The sequence below is a fragment of the Cololabis saira genome, chromosome 3, assembly GCF_033807715.1.
Source record: "Cololabis saira isolate AMF1-May2022 chromosome 3, fColSai1.1, whole genome shotgun sequence".
Classification (NCBI taxonomy): domain Eukaryota; kingdom Metazoa; phylum Chordata; class Actinopteri; order Beloniformes; family Belonidae; genus Cololabis; species Cololabis saira.
The window spans coordinates 15,610,020-15,626,821 of NC_084589.1; the positions used below are offsets into that span (position 1 = coordinate 15,610,020).

At 38.9% G+C, this 16,802-nt stretch overlaps 3 protein-coding genes and 1 non-coding gene across 4 annotated transcripts; 2 read left to right on the forward strand and 2 right to left on the reverse strand.

The window, feature by feature from the left end:
* Window positions 1-1,856: 1,856 nt before the first annotated feature.
* psma2a (proteasome 20S subunit alpha 2a) lies at window positions 1,857-7,106 on the reverse strand. Its single transcript, XM_061716345.1, has 8 exons — window positions 7,005-7,106; window positions 6,439-6,515; window positions 4,589-4,721; window positions 4,354-4,476; window positions 4,011-4,092; window positions 3,797-3,870; window positions 2,911-2,968; window positions 1,857-2,801 (listed from the first exon to the last, which is right to left on the reverse strand). Exons 1-8 carry the CDS (start codon window positions 7,043-7,045, stop codon window positions 2,685-2,687), a joined length of 705 nt encoding a protein of 234 aa, XP_061572329.1. The 5' UTR covers window positions 7,046-7,106; the 3' UTR covers window positions 1,857-2,684.
* LOC133441221 (small nucleolar RNA SNORA5) lies at window positions 3,142-3,274 on the reverse strand. Its single transcript, XR_009782424.1, has one exon. It is a non-coding gene; the product is annotated as a small nucleolar RNA SNORA5 (small nucleolar RNA).
* Window positions 7,107-7,837: 731 nt separating the features above from the next.
* Window positions 7,838-11,823, forward strand: mrpl32 (mitochondrial ribosomal protein L32). Its single transcript, XM_061718234.1, has 3 exons — window positions 7,838-8,026; window positions 8,254-8,477; window positions 11,270-11,823. Exons 1-3 carry the CDS (start codon window positions 7,930-7,932, stop codon window positions 11,519-11,521), a joined length of 573 nt encoding a protein of 190 aa, XP_061574218.1. The 5' UTR covers window positions 7,838-7,929; the 3' UTR covers window positions 11,522-11,823.
* Window positions 11,824-15,917: 4,094 nt separating this feature from the next.
* zmp:0000000930 (telethonin) lies at window positions 15,918-16,717 on the forward strand. The gene is made up of 2 exons (XM_061718236.1): window positions 15,918-16,051; window positions 16,375-16,717. Exons 1-2 carry the CDS (start codon window positions 15,918-15,920, stop codon window positions 16,715-16,717), a joined length of 477 nt encoding a protein of 158 aa, XP_061574220.1.
* The last annotated feature ends 85 nt before the right edge of the window (window positions 16,718-16,802 follow it).

A 16,802-nucleotide genomic window follows, 5' to 3' on the forward strand; every position in this document is an offset into this window, starting at 1 on the left:
AAGATTTGTGTGAAACCATGTTAGAGTCTCTTGCTCTTTAATTTGATCTTTAATCTAACAATCTTGCTACGCTTATACACTTTTGTTGAAATGTCAACCCCTGTGATTATTTTATTTTGTGATTATTTTAATTTATCTTCTTTATTTTCTTTTTATTTAATTTTAGAAGTTTATCTTGGAAAAAATGTATGGTTACATATTCGCTTGTGTGTTGTGAACTTATGTTTCAGTTGCAAACTAATGTTTCCTCAAAGGAATTTTGTAATTTTGAAATGTTGAATAAAGTTTGTAAAAAAAAAAGAAAAGTAAACGTTGTTTTTCTCATTCAAGTTTTTATTTTTATTTTTTAGATGTAAACATAAACAGACAGTATGTTTTCAATCATAAAATAGCCCATAGCAAATGCTCATGTTTGAAACAACCAACCAGACACTCAAATTCATATCAGTGCAGCCATCCCCCTGTCCTAACACCATGACATGTGAGAAAACGGTCCCATGACCCCTTTAACTTATCAACATCATCATTGATTCTGGCCAACATGTGTTCGTATGATACAACCTCTAACATTACTTCGACCCATTTCTTGATCTCCGGGGAGGCTGAGCTTTTCCACACTCTTTATTGTAGCAGCTGTAACAGCCCCTATAACTTTATCACCACAAGGTGACATTTTGGTATGTTACAGCTCTGTTTGGTCTCCCATAGGCACACTCTTGGTGATACTGGTATTATTGACCATACCCACTTCCCTATGTGTTCAGTTACTTTTTCCCCAGAATGGTTTAATGTGTTTACACTCCCAAATAGCATGTAGGCATGTTCCGGTCTCTTCTTGACATTTCCAACATAAATTATTAGCCAACAACCACATTCTGTAGAGTTTAGATGGGGTGAAATAATACCTATGTATTAATTTGTACTGGGTAAATTTCCCTCTGGCTTCCTTTATAGTAAAAGTTGTTTTATTTGTAACATATCAACAACGTTGTACGTGCCGCCTGTTTGTATTTTTTTATTTTGCATCACCCCAGTCTGCAATTGTTAAAATGTAAACACGCGGAGGGATACGCAAACGAGACCCGACAAGAGGTTCCTGCAAAAGTTAGAGCGCGCCTTCTTAAAAGCGCGCGCTCATTCACCAGTCCGCTCCGGTCTGCAGGATCAGTGAAATCCGCTTTGGAAATGTAGTTTTTTAACGTACATACAGGGGTGCAGATCCAATGGCAGGATTGGGGGGGACACCAACGTGATTTTAATTTTTAGCCAATATGCAACTCATACCATTCCATAAATTGGTAAAGGCTCGCCAAAAAATACCGCACAGGGAATCATTTATTGTGCTTACCTTTCTTGTTTATTTGTCCTAAACAGCCAACAGTGTGTGTCTCTGCTTACTTAACTGTTATATTCGTAAATCATAATTTTAAGGGTTTTGGGCATGTAGTGTCTACTCATCTCAAATTCTTCTCACCATCTTCCTTTTATCCTATGGGACTACTTTATGCACGATCAATTGATATATGGATGAAACATGGAGCCCTAAACAAGTTGTTTAAACTAACTGATCAAGTTTTAACACCTTATGGTTCTAAAAAAAAAAAAAAAAAAAGGACCCATTGCTTTCATTCTGTACACCTCAAAACGCACCGTGGATGTATTATTTTTTTAGAAATATATTTTTAATAAATATTCTACATATTCAACCTTTAAGTCTGAAAATACATTTGTTCAATTTTGAATAATTTAGGGTATTTTTGTTGGGGGGGACAATTCATGTTTTTCAGAAATTGGGGGGGACATGTCCCCCCCGAGATCTGCACCCATGCATACATACTTAAAATAATGAGTCAATGCTGGCTCACCAACTTTTATTTGAATAAGTGGCACATGCCAGAGAAAAATACAAATTGAAGAAGTGTTTCTACTCTGAAAAAAATGAGTACATCATGTAAAACAGTTGTACAGGCAAATAGATGTTTACTGCAAAATCTCAAGACTGTCCATTAGATCCTACCCACTTGCTTCCTTTAGTTTATTCACTTTTCTAATGTTTGATAATTGATGAAGATGAATACAAAATATTCCGGTGGGAAAGGTGAAAATAAGGTTTGACTGCCACTACCTACATTTTTTTGTTTTCTTTTTAAGCAGGGCCATATATCATGCTCATAGCTACAGCAGAACATTAACGAGCAAAAAGAAATTGAGGATTAAGGACAATGCTTGAGATTTTACATTTCACAGCCCACATTCCTTTTAACTCTGCACAGTAGACAACGGCCCCAAATTTAACAAAGGGAATGTAATAGACATAGAAAACTGTTTTTTTTAACCCATTCTCACAACCAATGACAATCCAGTCGTATGTGCCTGTGGCAGCCACATTGACCCAAAAACAGTATCATCATATAAACAGGTTCATGCAGACTATCCTGTTTAAGTAATGACGAGATAAGGGGCAATGATCATTAGGCTAAATCTGTCCTACTGTATTAATAATCTTGAACACGGAGAGAGGTCACTGCCAGCATACTTTTATTTTTGTGGAGCATAAAACAATGAGGTCAAAGTCACTGAAAAACTGTAGTTTGCAAAAATGTATCATGAGACTGTTGTCTACTGCGCTGGTAATCTTTGTCTTGAGATATGGCCAGAGAGCCCCGCCATCAGGGAGGCTGCGTTCACGCAATGGCTGCCAGGTAGTCTTTCACCTCTGCTGGGGTGAGTCTTTTGAAGCCTGCCTCATTGCAGATTCCCACTTCAATGTTCTCCTCTGTCATCTGACCCTCAAAACTCTCCTGAAACAGAAAATGCAGGAGAATGTCAATAACCTCTGATGAAAGAGAAAACAGATGACACTGACGAATGACTGACATGCTTCACATATTCCTGATTAAAATGATTTACCTTCAACGTCAGGATGGCTGTGTGGATGGCGTCTTCTAACTCCAGGTCATTGTTATACCTGGAGAACAATGAACAGTTCGTGTACCTCAGTTGTGTGAATTTATGATTTTTGAAAACACAACATTGAAATTCAAGCACTTTCAAGGATTTCAAGCACCCGTAGGAACCCTGAATATAAAAAGAAAGTGGCCCTGCTAGTCAATACTTTTATTTAACATCAGTTTCAAACAAATTTGTCTGTAGTACATATTTATCCCCACTTCCTACAATAAGGAGGTGCGGCCCATGAACTACAGTTTATGTGGCAGCCGTTTTGGCCAGTGAGGTCCATTATAAAGAACACACTGAATTTGACAAGGCTGCAGCAGCACAATACCTCACCACTGTTAAACATCTACAGTTTGGATGTAAATAGTTCAATCCAAATATATCAGAGACCCCATCAACACCAATACTGTGACAGATTTTCATGTCACGAGTGTATTCTTCATCCTCATGTCATATGACGCGCAAGTCGTGAAGTTGCGCAGTTATGTGAATTTATGATTTTTGTTACTGCCATATTTTGCAAATCAAAATAATATTTTGAAGCTGAAAATGTGTTATTATCCCACTGATGATTATTTGACAAAAGTGCAACACGTTCATATTTTCAAAAAAATGCTTAGAGCCATGATTTAAATGTAACTCAGCAAATACAATTTACATCTGTGTCTTTTTCAGTTAGATAATAGCATTATCGACACAGCCCTGCTGGGGGCCACTGAGGACCAAATACAAATCCAAACCAGTTCAATGTAATGAGCTCAGTGTAAAGAAATCCATGTCCAGATTCACTATGCTACATATGATATTTATTATTAAAAGGATCATTTAAAACTCATACCTTTTTTCAAGGAATGTTTTTCCATTAACATAGTTCTTTCCCATGGCCGTGGCTTTCCATGCAAAATATGCACCCTGCCAGTCAAAAGAGAAAAAACATTGTCAAGTTTGTTACATTACTTTGAGATTTTAATAATAACCTAATCATTTAACTTCAAGCTTTGAAAATGTCAATAACAGAAGACTAGCTGCAAATGTAATCATAAATGACATACAGATGGGTCCGACTGGAACAAGTAGGGGTGGTCCTCATCCCATCCAGCTATCAGCAAGGAAACACCAAATGGACGAACTCCCCTAAAATTGGAGGAAAAATAAACTTTATACAAATGTAGCACACACATTGGTACACCAGCCGTATTAATTACAAAATGGACAAAGTATTTTTGGAAGTGTAACATTAATTTGAGGAACATGAAGGGGCAGATAAAAAGAAGAAAAAAAAGAATCACCCCAGGTCAATTCCAAAATAGGTCCAACAAACACTTGTATTACTTCTTAATATACACAACATGTAACATCAGAATAGGGGTTAGCATGTGTTTGCTGTACACCCACCCAGACTGTGTATACTCCTGCATCACAGAGGCCACTCTCTGCACAAGTTGGCCTGTAGGAATTGGCTCCTGATACACCAAGAAGTACTGCTGTGCCAGTTTTCGGGCTCGTCGCACTAAAACCCTGCCAGGAAAATAAGATCATAGTCTTAACTCTAATTTGGAAGCCATTATATGCAGTATTTCACAGTCAAGATAAAAAATAAGATTTATCCAAGTTCACAGATTGGGCTCACCTGTAGTCAGGCCCCATGCCACTGTAGACCATGCCTATGTGTTTGGTGATGGGCTCCACTTTGTGGACACTCTGCTCATCATACAGGATGGACTTTTGTTTCTTCTCTGTTGCCAGGACAACTCCATTGGAAGCTGAAAGAAATTCACAGTTAGCAGTCTAGTCTTCCACAGCTTTTACACTGATTCCTCATTTCTGGAAAAATGTTAGAACTTCAGTCTTTAAAATAACAGGTATGGACGTGGAAAATTTGGTTAATATATAAGTAATTAAGTTTTTCATGTACAAATTAAGAAATGTAAAACAATGCTCCACTATTGTAGAAAATGTTGATAAATTTTAGGTAATGTTGACGAATTTTAGGTATAACTTTACACATTTCAGTTCACAGCACTGTGTTTTAACTTCTTTTACACCAACAGTTGTAACAATAACGGTCATGATAATTATTATAGTGTCCACACTGCTGACACAAAGCATGCATAGTTGTGGGGCGGCAGTAGCTCAGGTGGCAGAGCGGGTCGTCCAATGATCGGAAGGTCGGCGGTTCGAATCCCGCTCTGTCCCAGTTTGCTGACGTAGTGTCCTTGGGCAAGACACCTTACCCACCTTGCCCCGTGTGAATGTGTGTAAATGTGTTTGAATGTGTATGAATGTTGGTGGTGGTCGGAGGGGCCGTTAGGCGCGATATGGCATTATTATTATTATTACCCGGATTTTAAACTGGTATTTGATGACCAGTTCTTGCTGTATGTTGTATAGAGAAAGACAAAGAAAACTAAAAAGGTGCATGAGTTCGTGAAATTCTCTTCCCGTGAAAAAAACAAACACCTGTTAATATCTCAGCTATTTTATATTTGATATTCAAAGTACATTTTCAGTGTATTTTGATCACCATATACATATATAAAGATATAATCTTCTACTGTTGTTGATATACTTTTTAGACACTACAAAGCCCACTAAAAGTGCAATTATATCTATTTGTTGTCATGCAGAGGTGTCAAAAGTATTCACATTCATTACTCAGATAGAAGTATAGATACTAGAGTTTAAAAATACTCCTGTAGGAGTTGAAGTATCAACTCAAGTTTTTTGCTCAAGTAAAAGTATAAAAGTACTGGTTTCAAAACTACTTAAAGTATAAAAGTAAAAGTAATGTAAGGGGGAAAAAAGCCTTTAAGGACAAAATTCATTGAAAATGAATGCATCTTAGTGTAATGCAAATATATTAAAGAACCATATATGTGTACTATTGAGCATTAACATGTGTTTCAGAGAGCAGAAGATATGATGAATAGTTGCCTATAAGTATTGTAATGGTGCAAAAAGTCAAACTTCAGAGGCATGTTATCATTTATCCTAACCTTTATTGGAATATACATCCAAGTTTAGTTGCAGGAATTTGAGGGATGTAAGAACAAAACTGGACAAGAACATCTGTGCCACAACTACAACCAAATTCACTCTATCCGGATGGAGCAATTTAACTGGATAGTGTTTTTTTAAAGGCCGAAATGAAATGGCTGTTTTTAAAATGTAAGGAGTAAAAAGTACAGATAATTGTGTGAAAATGTAAGGAGTAAAAGTAAAAAGTTGTCTGAAAAATAATTACTCCAGTGAAGTATAGATAACCAAAATTTCTACTTAAGTAAGGTAACGGAGTATTTGTACTTCGTTACTTGACACCTCTGTTGTCATGATTATAGTTGGTACCAGTCAGGTCATTAATATAACATCTCATTCAATTAAACTGTGTTTAATTCTTTATTCAGAAAAAAATGCATCGACTTTTGCTTCAAAATCTGTTCAATTTCTATGAGCCCGACAGATTGTCTCCACTACTTTTACCTTTGATGCCAACTGAGGGAGCTCCAGCTGCAACCGCTGCCAGTGCATATTCAATCTGGACCAGTTTACCAGAGGGACTACGGGAGGAAACACAGGATGCTGAGTGAAATCAACGAGGTCACATTCAATCACAACTTCTATCCATGTCGGAAAACCAGCCTCAGATGCGATGATCGGCAAAGCCGAAACTGAAAGCAAACTCAGAAATAACCGACTCATCTCTGAAGTTTATTCAAGCTAAGTCTCTTACGGGGTATCGTCTACAACAGTCTCTCTCCTGTCTGTTTGCCTCACAACATACAATTTTGTTCCGTTAACGTGATATTATACTAAATATTTCGACAGTAGGATGTTGAACCAGTTAGCCGCCGTGCTAACAGTCGATGCTAGCTGATTCATTATGCGGCGATGACAGTGCATGAGCCACAACAGCTCCGGAACGGCATCTCTGCATACATTTAACAGGTACTCGTTCATTCAATCAAATCGTTAGTTAACATAGAAACACTAAACCTTACATGCTTTGGTTAGCCGTATGATTTAATGAAAATTTAAACTAAATTCACCTGAATGTGGTGAGGGAGAAACTGTAGCCACGTTCCGCCATGTTGCTCTTCTTCTTCTACGGCTGATTGAGTGCAGCGATTCAGGGACGGTTACAGTGTATGGCGCCCCCTGTCGAGACTGTACTGGGCATTAACCCCAGATATAATGGCCTTTATATATATATATATATATATATATATATATATATATATATATATATATATATATATATATATATATATATATATATAAATATATATATATATATATATGGTAAACCTTTGGTAAACCGTGGTAATTAATAATAATAATAATTTTATTATTATTAATTAAATTAGTAATAATTTAATAAATTTACACTGACAATTTAAGATGAATGTTTTCAGATTCACGCGTTCTTGCAAAAAGCAAATTGTCGCATGTGGCCTGAAAACCGGCACCAGCAAAAGCTGAGGAAACAGCACCATTTATTTCACAAAATATATAGAACAACATGAAAAATTGTAGTGGTTATAAATGAAGAGAGGTTGATTTGCATCACTGTAAAGAAAAGAGGTTAGAAACTCATTTGGGGTTTTATGTTGGTTAACTGGCACATATGTTTCTCTTCTAAAATATTTGAAGATATTTTAACATGTTTTTTTTAACATAGCTCTATATATATATATATATATATATATATATATATATATATATATATATATATATATATATATATATATATATATATAGTACAGACCAAGAGTTTGGACACACTTATATGTGGTTTAGGTGGATGCAGTTAACAGTTTCCTCCGTTAGATGTCGCTACACGGCAAACGTCAGGTCTCGCGATATTTGGAGACTGGAAGTGAGCGTGTATTGTCGCTGCTCATTGACGCAGCGAGCCTGGGTGACCGTGAAGGTTTACATGTGTGAAACTAAATAAGTTCCTCTACCGAGACCATGATGAATTTAGCAGCGTTGGTGCACAACCTCAGGTGCTCTTTGCTTCGTATTGAAAGCAGACTTCTGCAGGTGGCTGGAGTAGAGACACACCTCGGTGAGTTTAATGGATAGAGCTACATTACTTGACGGAGTCAAGGCTGATTTATGGTTCCGCGTTACACCAACGCAGAGCCTACGCCGTAGGTTACGCGGCGACGCGTACCTACGGCGTAGGCTTTGCGTCGATTTAACGCGGAACCATAATTCAGGCTTCTGTCATAGCTGCGCTCATCAGCGATCTGTTGGACATTTACCTGAACCTTGTCTCCCTTGTATGTCCAGCTCCGGCGCTGGCAGTGAACGCTCCCAGCCTGCTGCCTCAGCTGGGCCAGGATCAGCTGGACCAGGATCAGCTGGACCAGGATCAGCAGGACCAGGATCAGCAGGACCAGGACCCCCCCGGCCTCCTGGACAGCATCTTGTGGATGGCAGCACCCAAGAAGAGACGCACCATCGAGGTGAACCGCACCAGGAGGAGAGACTTCAGAAAACTCATACAAGTCAAGGTAGAGTCTAAAACCACATTAACTTTGTTGGTGTTACTTTGATAGTTGCCTTTAATGAAGTATGGACACATATATAGAAACACAATAAGCAAACAAAGAAGAATGTACACATGCATGAGATAAAATGACAATTTAAATTAGTTTTGTCGGTTTCCTTAGCATCTTTTCACTTTCTGTTTTCAGAGCTATCATTATTATTATTATCATTATTATTGCTATTATTAATATTATTACTATTATCATCATCATCATCATCATCATTATTATTATTATTATTATTATTATTATCATCATTATTATTGCTATTATTACTATCATCATCGTCATTATTATTATTATTATTATTATTATTATTATTATTTTGTGTAGACTTATGATACTTCATTTGTTCTTTTTGTATATTCTATTCAGTTAAAAGGTGGGCAAGATAAGCTTTATGCTTCAAGCCCAGACCTTTTCGGTCAAATAATCACAATGTTGACCAGGGAAAAACCCTGTGTTATCTTGTTTGTTGATTTTTGTTTGTGATTGACCAAAATAAATATTAACTAACCAACTAAGTAATCTGCAAACAGCTGGACACATTCCTCTGATTCTTAATTCATTCAATCGCAACAGCATTTGCTTTCTATTTACAAACCCAGCCCCAATGCAAACATGTACAAATGTTAAGCCATTAATATTCTACCACCCAGAGGTTCGGTTTTATAAGAATATGGATGAAATCTCGTCCAGACCATACTGGGTAGTTTTCATCAAAAGCATTGACGATGTCAGGGGTTTTGGAAGGATAAAAAAGATGATTTGTTCAACTTGAATCCCATTATTTTCATGTACAGAACAATTGAGAAAAACTCTTTCATTTAATTCATTTTCCCTTTAGGGGTTTATGCATTCTTTTTGTTTATCTGATAAACAGAGTGAAGCATTATGTAAAAATTATAAGGAGGGAAAAATGATCTCGATTCACTACCAAAACTAATGCACTTAATTGTTGCCATCTTGTTTTCTGACACTGAAAATGACTTTGTTTCCAACTCAAAATAGAAAAGGTTCACAGAACACTGAAGTGCAGTGAAAAGCTTGTAAAGAAACTGCAACACTGGCTAAGGACAAAGGAGGATTTTCATCTGAAAATATAAGGAAGATTTGATTACTAATAGGAAGCAAAACAACCCAAAGTACCTTTTGACTCCCATCCCAGTCAACTCTTGCAACTCCTGAGCTAACAAAAATAATGTGGAGTTCTCAAGGTTCAGTTCTGGGGCCTCTGGTGTTCAGCATCAATATCCTCCCACTTGCTCAAATTAAGAAAAAAGAACAAAATGTGTTACCATAACTATGTAAATAACACACAAATCTATATACAGGTAACCATCTTACCTGGAGACTATAATCCAATTTAAACATTGACTAAATGCATTTATCAAATTAAAGCGTGGATGTGCCAGAATTTTCTTCAGTTACATGAAGACAAAACAGAAATAATCATGTTTGGAGCCGAAGAACAAATATTAAAAGTCAGCACTCCGCTTCAAGGAGTTAAGCTACCAACAAAGAGCCAAGCCAGAAATCTGGGAGTAGTTCTGGACTCAGACCTCAATTTTAACACTAAGACCATGAGAGTGGACCATATAACTCCAGCTCTTAGATCTTTACACTGGCTTCCTGTCTGTCACAGAATAGACGTTAAAATCTGCTGTTGGTTAATACATTTCTGAATGGTTTCAGCCCAAAATACATCTCTGGTCTCCTGGTCCATTATGAACCAACCAGAACCCTCAGGTCGTCAGGGTCACGCCTACTTTCTCTACCCAGAGTTAGAACCAAACACGGTGAGGTAGTGTTCAGGTTTAATGCCCCTCACCCGTGGAACAAACTCCCAGAATGCATCAGGACTTGTAAAACTCTCAATTGCTGTAAATCAAGGTTGAAAACCTTTTTATTTACTGCTGCATTTCAGTTTATCCACCATAATGCACTGCAACCTTTATATTTATGTCTGTTTCTGTTTCTTTTACGGCACTATGTCACACATCAACAGCGAGGAAGCGTCTCAGACAACTGCAGTGGACATTATGGCTGGGGATAAAAAGATATTTGAGAAAGTAATGACTAAAGAAAAAAAAGATGAATGATGGATGAATCAATGTGTGCAGCTTCAGCTGTTATTTAGACTAAACATGATAATAAATTGTGTCTCAATTTTTAGGTTGGCTGACTCTTAATCTAAAGAAGCCGGTATGCATACTTGCAGTCATGCTGTTACGTGAACATTTTCTTGCTTTTAGCAAACAAAAAACAAAAATGTTCAACAATAATTCACTTGGCACGGCATAAAAATATTCACTCACCAGAGGAAACTACATTTGGACTGTAACTGAAACGAACAGCATTGAATAGTTCTGAAACTGCTGTAACCATTGTATGCATGCATACTTTGTTTCCTATTGTTTAACTTCTATATCTGTTTGAAGGATATACATTTGTTTTTATTTATAAAATCGTAACAACATTAAAATGAGTTCAAATCATAATTTGCAATGTAAATAATTATTATTGCTTTAAAAAAAAATCTGAATTACCTGATTTTCATTGACGTAAGAGCATAAAAGGCATCAACTATTGTGAGGATTACTAACGGTCACAGCTCTTCTGGTCTGCATGTAGTTAGTTGTAGTTAGTTAGTTAGTTAGTTGTAGTTAGCATGTAGTAGTTGCTTTGTAAAAGTGACTAAGATATACTTGTCATCAAAAGCACCTTTTTCTGCATCTTTCCACCGTTTCTCTCAGAATAACATCGAGCCATGTACAGAGTGTGGTCACCTGAAGCAGAAACACGTCCTGTGTGGGTTCTGTTACGCCAAAGTGTGCAAGGAGACTGGTCTGATCCGTGCACAGATCCGCGGGATGGAAGGTGGTCCGCTGAGGGCCCCGGCTGTGGAGACTGTCGTGTTGTATGAGGGTGAAACGGCAAAAGAGGAGGACAACGCCAAGAGGATTGTGGAGAGGCCCAGGAAGAGGCCCGGCTGGTTCAGCTACTGACATTTACAGTTTGATGCAAAAAATGGCTTATTTCAGTCCATCATTCAGTGAATAATACGTGTGTGGTTTTTTTTTTTTTTCTTTATTTGTTTTTTTCGAACTGAATAAATATGTGAATATCAGGCATGCATCCTAACTTAACTCTGTAAACATAGTACATAGTTAATGTGTGAGATCAGTGGAAAATACCTAGACGGTTTTTGCATCTCATCTGAGACTGTCAAACTAAAAACCAAGTCACTTTTATAACAGAAAGATGTTGATTGCATAATCTTTGAATCATTTGCAATAAATCAAATGGGAAAAAAAGACAAAGCGTGGATCTATATAATTTTTTTGTCTTTTATAACTTTACATGTCAGACTTCCAGTACAAGTCAGTCCCCTCATCTTCAGAAACACTTGAATGACTGCTGTTGTAGGGGAAAACTGCTGCCATCATATCCATATTAATGGCGCCATCGTTATGCATTGCAATCTACAGCGGGGAAAATAAGTATTGAACACGTCAACATTTCTCTCAAAACATATTTTCAATCGAGCTATTGACATGAAATTTTCACCAGATGTCGGCATCAACCCAAGTAATGCACACATACAAAGAAATCCAAACATTTAAGTCCATAAATTATGTTATGTGTAATAAAGTGAAATGGCACAGAGAATAAGTATTGAACACGCTTACTGAAATTTATTTAATACTTCGTGCAAAAACCTTGGTGATTACAGCCTCAAGACGCCTCCTGTACAGAGAAACCAGTCGAATACAGTGCTCAGGTGTGATTTTGGCCCATTCATCCACACAAACTGCCTTCAAAGCTTCAAGGTTTCGGGGGTCTCTTCTGTGAACCCGGATCTTCAGTTCTTTCCAAAGATTTTCAATTGGATTCAAGTCTGATGATTGACTGGGCCATTCTAGCAGCTTTATTTTCTTTTTCTTCAACCAGTTGAGTGTAACCTTGGTTGTGTGCTTGGGATCGTTGTCTTGCTGAAAGATCCACCCTCTTTTCATCTTCAGCAGCCTGGCAGATAACAGCAGGGTCTGATCAAGGATGTCTTGATACTTTTCTCCAGTCATTATTCCTTCAATGATATGAAGTCTACCAGTACCACATGCTGAAAAACAGCCCCACGCCATGATGCTTCCACCTCCAAACTTGACTGTTGGCATGGTGTTTTGGGGGTGATGTGCGGTGCCATTTTTCCTCCAAACATGTTGTGTCTTATGACATCCAAAGAGTTCAATTTTGGTCTCATCTGACCAGAGTATGTTCTCCCAGAATGTCATGGGTTTATCCAAATGTTGTGTCGCAAACTCCAAACGAGCTTCAACATGCTCCTTCTTAAAAAATTGAGTCTTGCGTGGTGTGCGTGCATGGAGGCTATGGTGGTTGAGTGCATTACTTATTGTTTTCTTTGAAACAACGGTACCTGCTGATTCCAGGTCTTTCTGAAGCTCTTCACGAGTGGTCCTGGGCTGTTGGAGAACCCCTGACTCCTCTGTCTGAAATCTTGCGAGGAGCACCTGGCCGTGGCTGCTTTATGGTAATGCCGTGTTCTTTCCACTTCCGGATGATGGCCCCAATGATACTCACTGGAACTTTCAGAAGTTTAGAAATGCGCCTCTAACCAATGCCTTCAGTGTGTTTTGCAACAATAAGGTTGCGTAGGTCTTTGGACAGCTCTTCTTGTCTAACACCTTGCTGGTGAGAAACCTTTTTAAAAGGCATCAATCAGGACTGAACCAGCTGATATTACTTTGCACTAATAGGGGACAGGTTAACTTTCTAAATACTGACAAACTCCAGCTGTTTTCTTGGCTTTCCAGACCTTTTTACCCCTTTTCTTCATGCGTCTTGAGGCTGTAATCACCAACAAAGGTTTTTGCACGAAGTATTAAATACATTTCAGTAAGCGTGTTCAATACTTATTCCCTGTGCCATTTCACTTTATTACACATAACTTAATTTATGGACTTAAATGTTTGGATTTTGTATGTGTGCATTACTTGGGTTGATGCCGACATCTGGTGAAAATTTCATGTCAATAGCTTGATTAGAAATATGTTTTTTGAGAGAAATGTTGACGTGTTCAATACTTATTTTCCCCACTGTATAAACCTTGTCCTTAATGTTGTGATTTGAAAAGCAATTATGGCTTTTGACTGTCCTGCCACAGCTATGAAGCCGTGCATGCTCAGCTTTTCCATTGAGATGGGACTCATTGAGATAACAGATTGATTTCTCAGCTGAGAATATAAGCTCCTGATTGACACATAATGACTGATTTAGTGTCTGCAGCATAACGGAATAAATTGAGGTTTATGTGTGAGAGTCGAGGATACGAGGATGGTGATATGTGCAGCGAATGGTTTCTCAGGGTTCAGGTGTTACTGTGTTCTTTAGTATGTTCAGCACGATGACTTGAATCATTGGTTAAAGTCATCCAAGACATTTATTTTAAGCTAAATAAATTGTATAGGTTTGACACAGATTTACAAAACAACCATAAAAAAAGAAAAGAAAAAACTACAGTACTGTTTTGAAAGATGTAGCGACCAGTACCAACTCTCAGATTATTATATACCGGTACCTCACCTCACACATGCAGAGCAGGAGAAGGAGGTGGAATGAAGAGGGAATCTCCAGTGGGTCTTTGTACCTCAACCTCTGTGTGGAAATCTTCAGATGTGGATATATATGTTCCTACCCTTACAAATCTGTGACAGGTCATCGTGCTCCTCCCACTCCCCTTCTCCCTCCTCCACCTGAAATTCACTGAGCAGATGATGGAGCGGGTCAACACTGGGCTCAGATCTATGCCCCAGCCCAGTCCCTTTTTGTCCCCGACCCCCGTAAACCCCCCACCACAGTGGCCAAAGGTTCGCAACCAAGCCTTGCCCTCTCCTGTCCCTCCACACCTCCATCATGTTCTGTCTCCGCAGTCTGATGTCTGATATGTAGAAGGTCCAGGGGGGTCAGATGATGCATTTAAGGCAAAACAAAGCAGAAAACAATGCAAATCCTCTGAAGCACGGAATAAACAGACACTACTAACACTCTGCTCCACTGAAGATTGTTACAAGAGTTCATTTCTCCAAAACTCAAAAGTCTTATACCCTGTTTTTTTTTCTTTTTGTGTATGGTGGGGGAGGGGGGATATACTGCAACAATATATATTTCACTGAAGTTATTAGTAAGATTCAACTGAGTTCTGACGGCATACATACTAGAAAACTGACATTCTCAAGTGTTTGTTGGTGTTTTTAGCAATAATCACTGATCATACTTTGGAGACTGTATCAAATTAAATTAAGCAGCACACTGTTGTTGCTGGGAGGAGTCCAGCATAGCTTCCACTGGCTGAGTCACACCATCGCACGCCCTCTGATTCAGTTTCACTTAGCTGGATATTATCACTGCTGCTGATGTCCTCCTGTGGAAGAATGTCTCATCGAGAATGCTGGACCGGCACGTCTCATATGTGATGCTGCAGCTCTAAGTTCATTGTTGGTATGCTACGTCCATGTCTAAGAATACAAACAGAAATCCTGCGTAACTCATGAACTTCAACAATGTTCACTGTCAGCTTTTTTTCTTTGTTTTCTTTTGTTTTTTTCAATCAAAGTCCACATTCAGAGACTAAATGGAATCTCCTGACATGCAATCGAAAACATTTTTGGAGTGTCTACATGATCATGATGTGCAGACTGATGCTGTTTTGCATTTATTATGTAAGCCAGTCACTGATCTGGGTGTATCTATGTCCTGCAACATGGGAATACATTCAAAGATTGGGATGATGGATGAGATGATGCTTAACTCCATCTCAATCCTGCACATTAGCGAGTTATTGTCCTTAAATCAATAACTATGGACATGCTCAACAAAGAAATAAGTTCTATGGATGAGTTGCTCCCCATGACAGTGATGTCATGTCAGTAATGACCTCAATGATGGTACCATTTTCCAAACCGACCATCCATTTTTATCTACGAGCGTATGAAACAAACAGTCTCAACTCCTGTGAGTTTAATACATGATGTCCACAGTTCAGTGCTCAGTTGGCTCGTGTCATGGAAAGAGTAAAAGCTACTTTTCAAGCGAAAACCAACCTGCAGGGCATCCCAAGAGGGGACGTTCTCTTCATTCATAACAATATGACACAGAGGAGTAAAAATAGAAACAAGACTGGATATTTAAGACATTGCAGTGCCCACATAAACTCCTTTCAGACTGCTTGGTACCCACAGAAACACATGTCAGCTGTGATTTGACAGTGTCCTGTGTTCCTTTGCTTGAATTTTGGTCCCCGTTAGTAGGATCTGGTTAAAGTGGACATTAGCTTTGGAGAAGTGAGCCGGTTACTGACATCTAAGCTCTTCACACAATCCCACCATGCACTGTGTGAGCACAGGAGGTTCCGACCTGGTGAACTCCTACGGCGAACTTCAAGAGGACAATCACTGGAAGAAAGAGAGCTACCACAGCTGCTGGCTGAGCCTGGTCCTCCAGACAAGGCCTCAGTACAAGTAGGTTGTTTGCATCTTTGTAGATGGCAGCATGACCCACTGAAACAGCATACTGCTTTCTGGTGTACTACTTTGGTAGGAGCCCTGGCCTGTTACTGTAAAAACATGACATGGAGATAACAGGAAGGTAAAATCTTCTGGATCTGATCTGTCATGCATGTGACGGGTTGAAAACACCAGCAAAACAGTCTCCAAGTTCCATCTAGTAAAGACTGAAGCAGTAGTTAATTTTTGAGGATGGATTCACCCTTAAAAGTAGTTTGAGGGACATGATGATGACTGTGCTTTAGTGTGTTACTGAAATTGTGTGCAATGTATGCCAGGCTGACGCTGTCAGAGACCGACAGCATCCGCAGAGAGAGTTACAAGCAGCAGCAGGCGGTGCACTTCCTGGTGGAGACGGGCCCGGGTCAGAAGATGGTCCTGGGGGTCAGTGGCGGAGCCATGACGACGCATCGGAGCTCCCTCTTCCACGCTGACCCTCAGCATGCCACAGCTCGCACCGCAGATCCCTTCACTCCAAGGAAAGAGGAAAGTGATGCAGACCAACAGGAAGTTCCCGCCGTAACTCAGGACGTCATCAAGCCAGTCAGAGTGAACTTCAGAGCCTCAAGTCTGATGTCCTCTCCAAGAGAAATCTGTCATCGGGGGCAGAGGAGGGAGTGAGGCCAGGAGGGGGGAGACACTGTCACTGTCCTTGTAATTTATAAAGATCTAGTAAAATAAACATTTGAAATTGTGATCTTTCTTC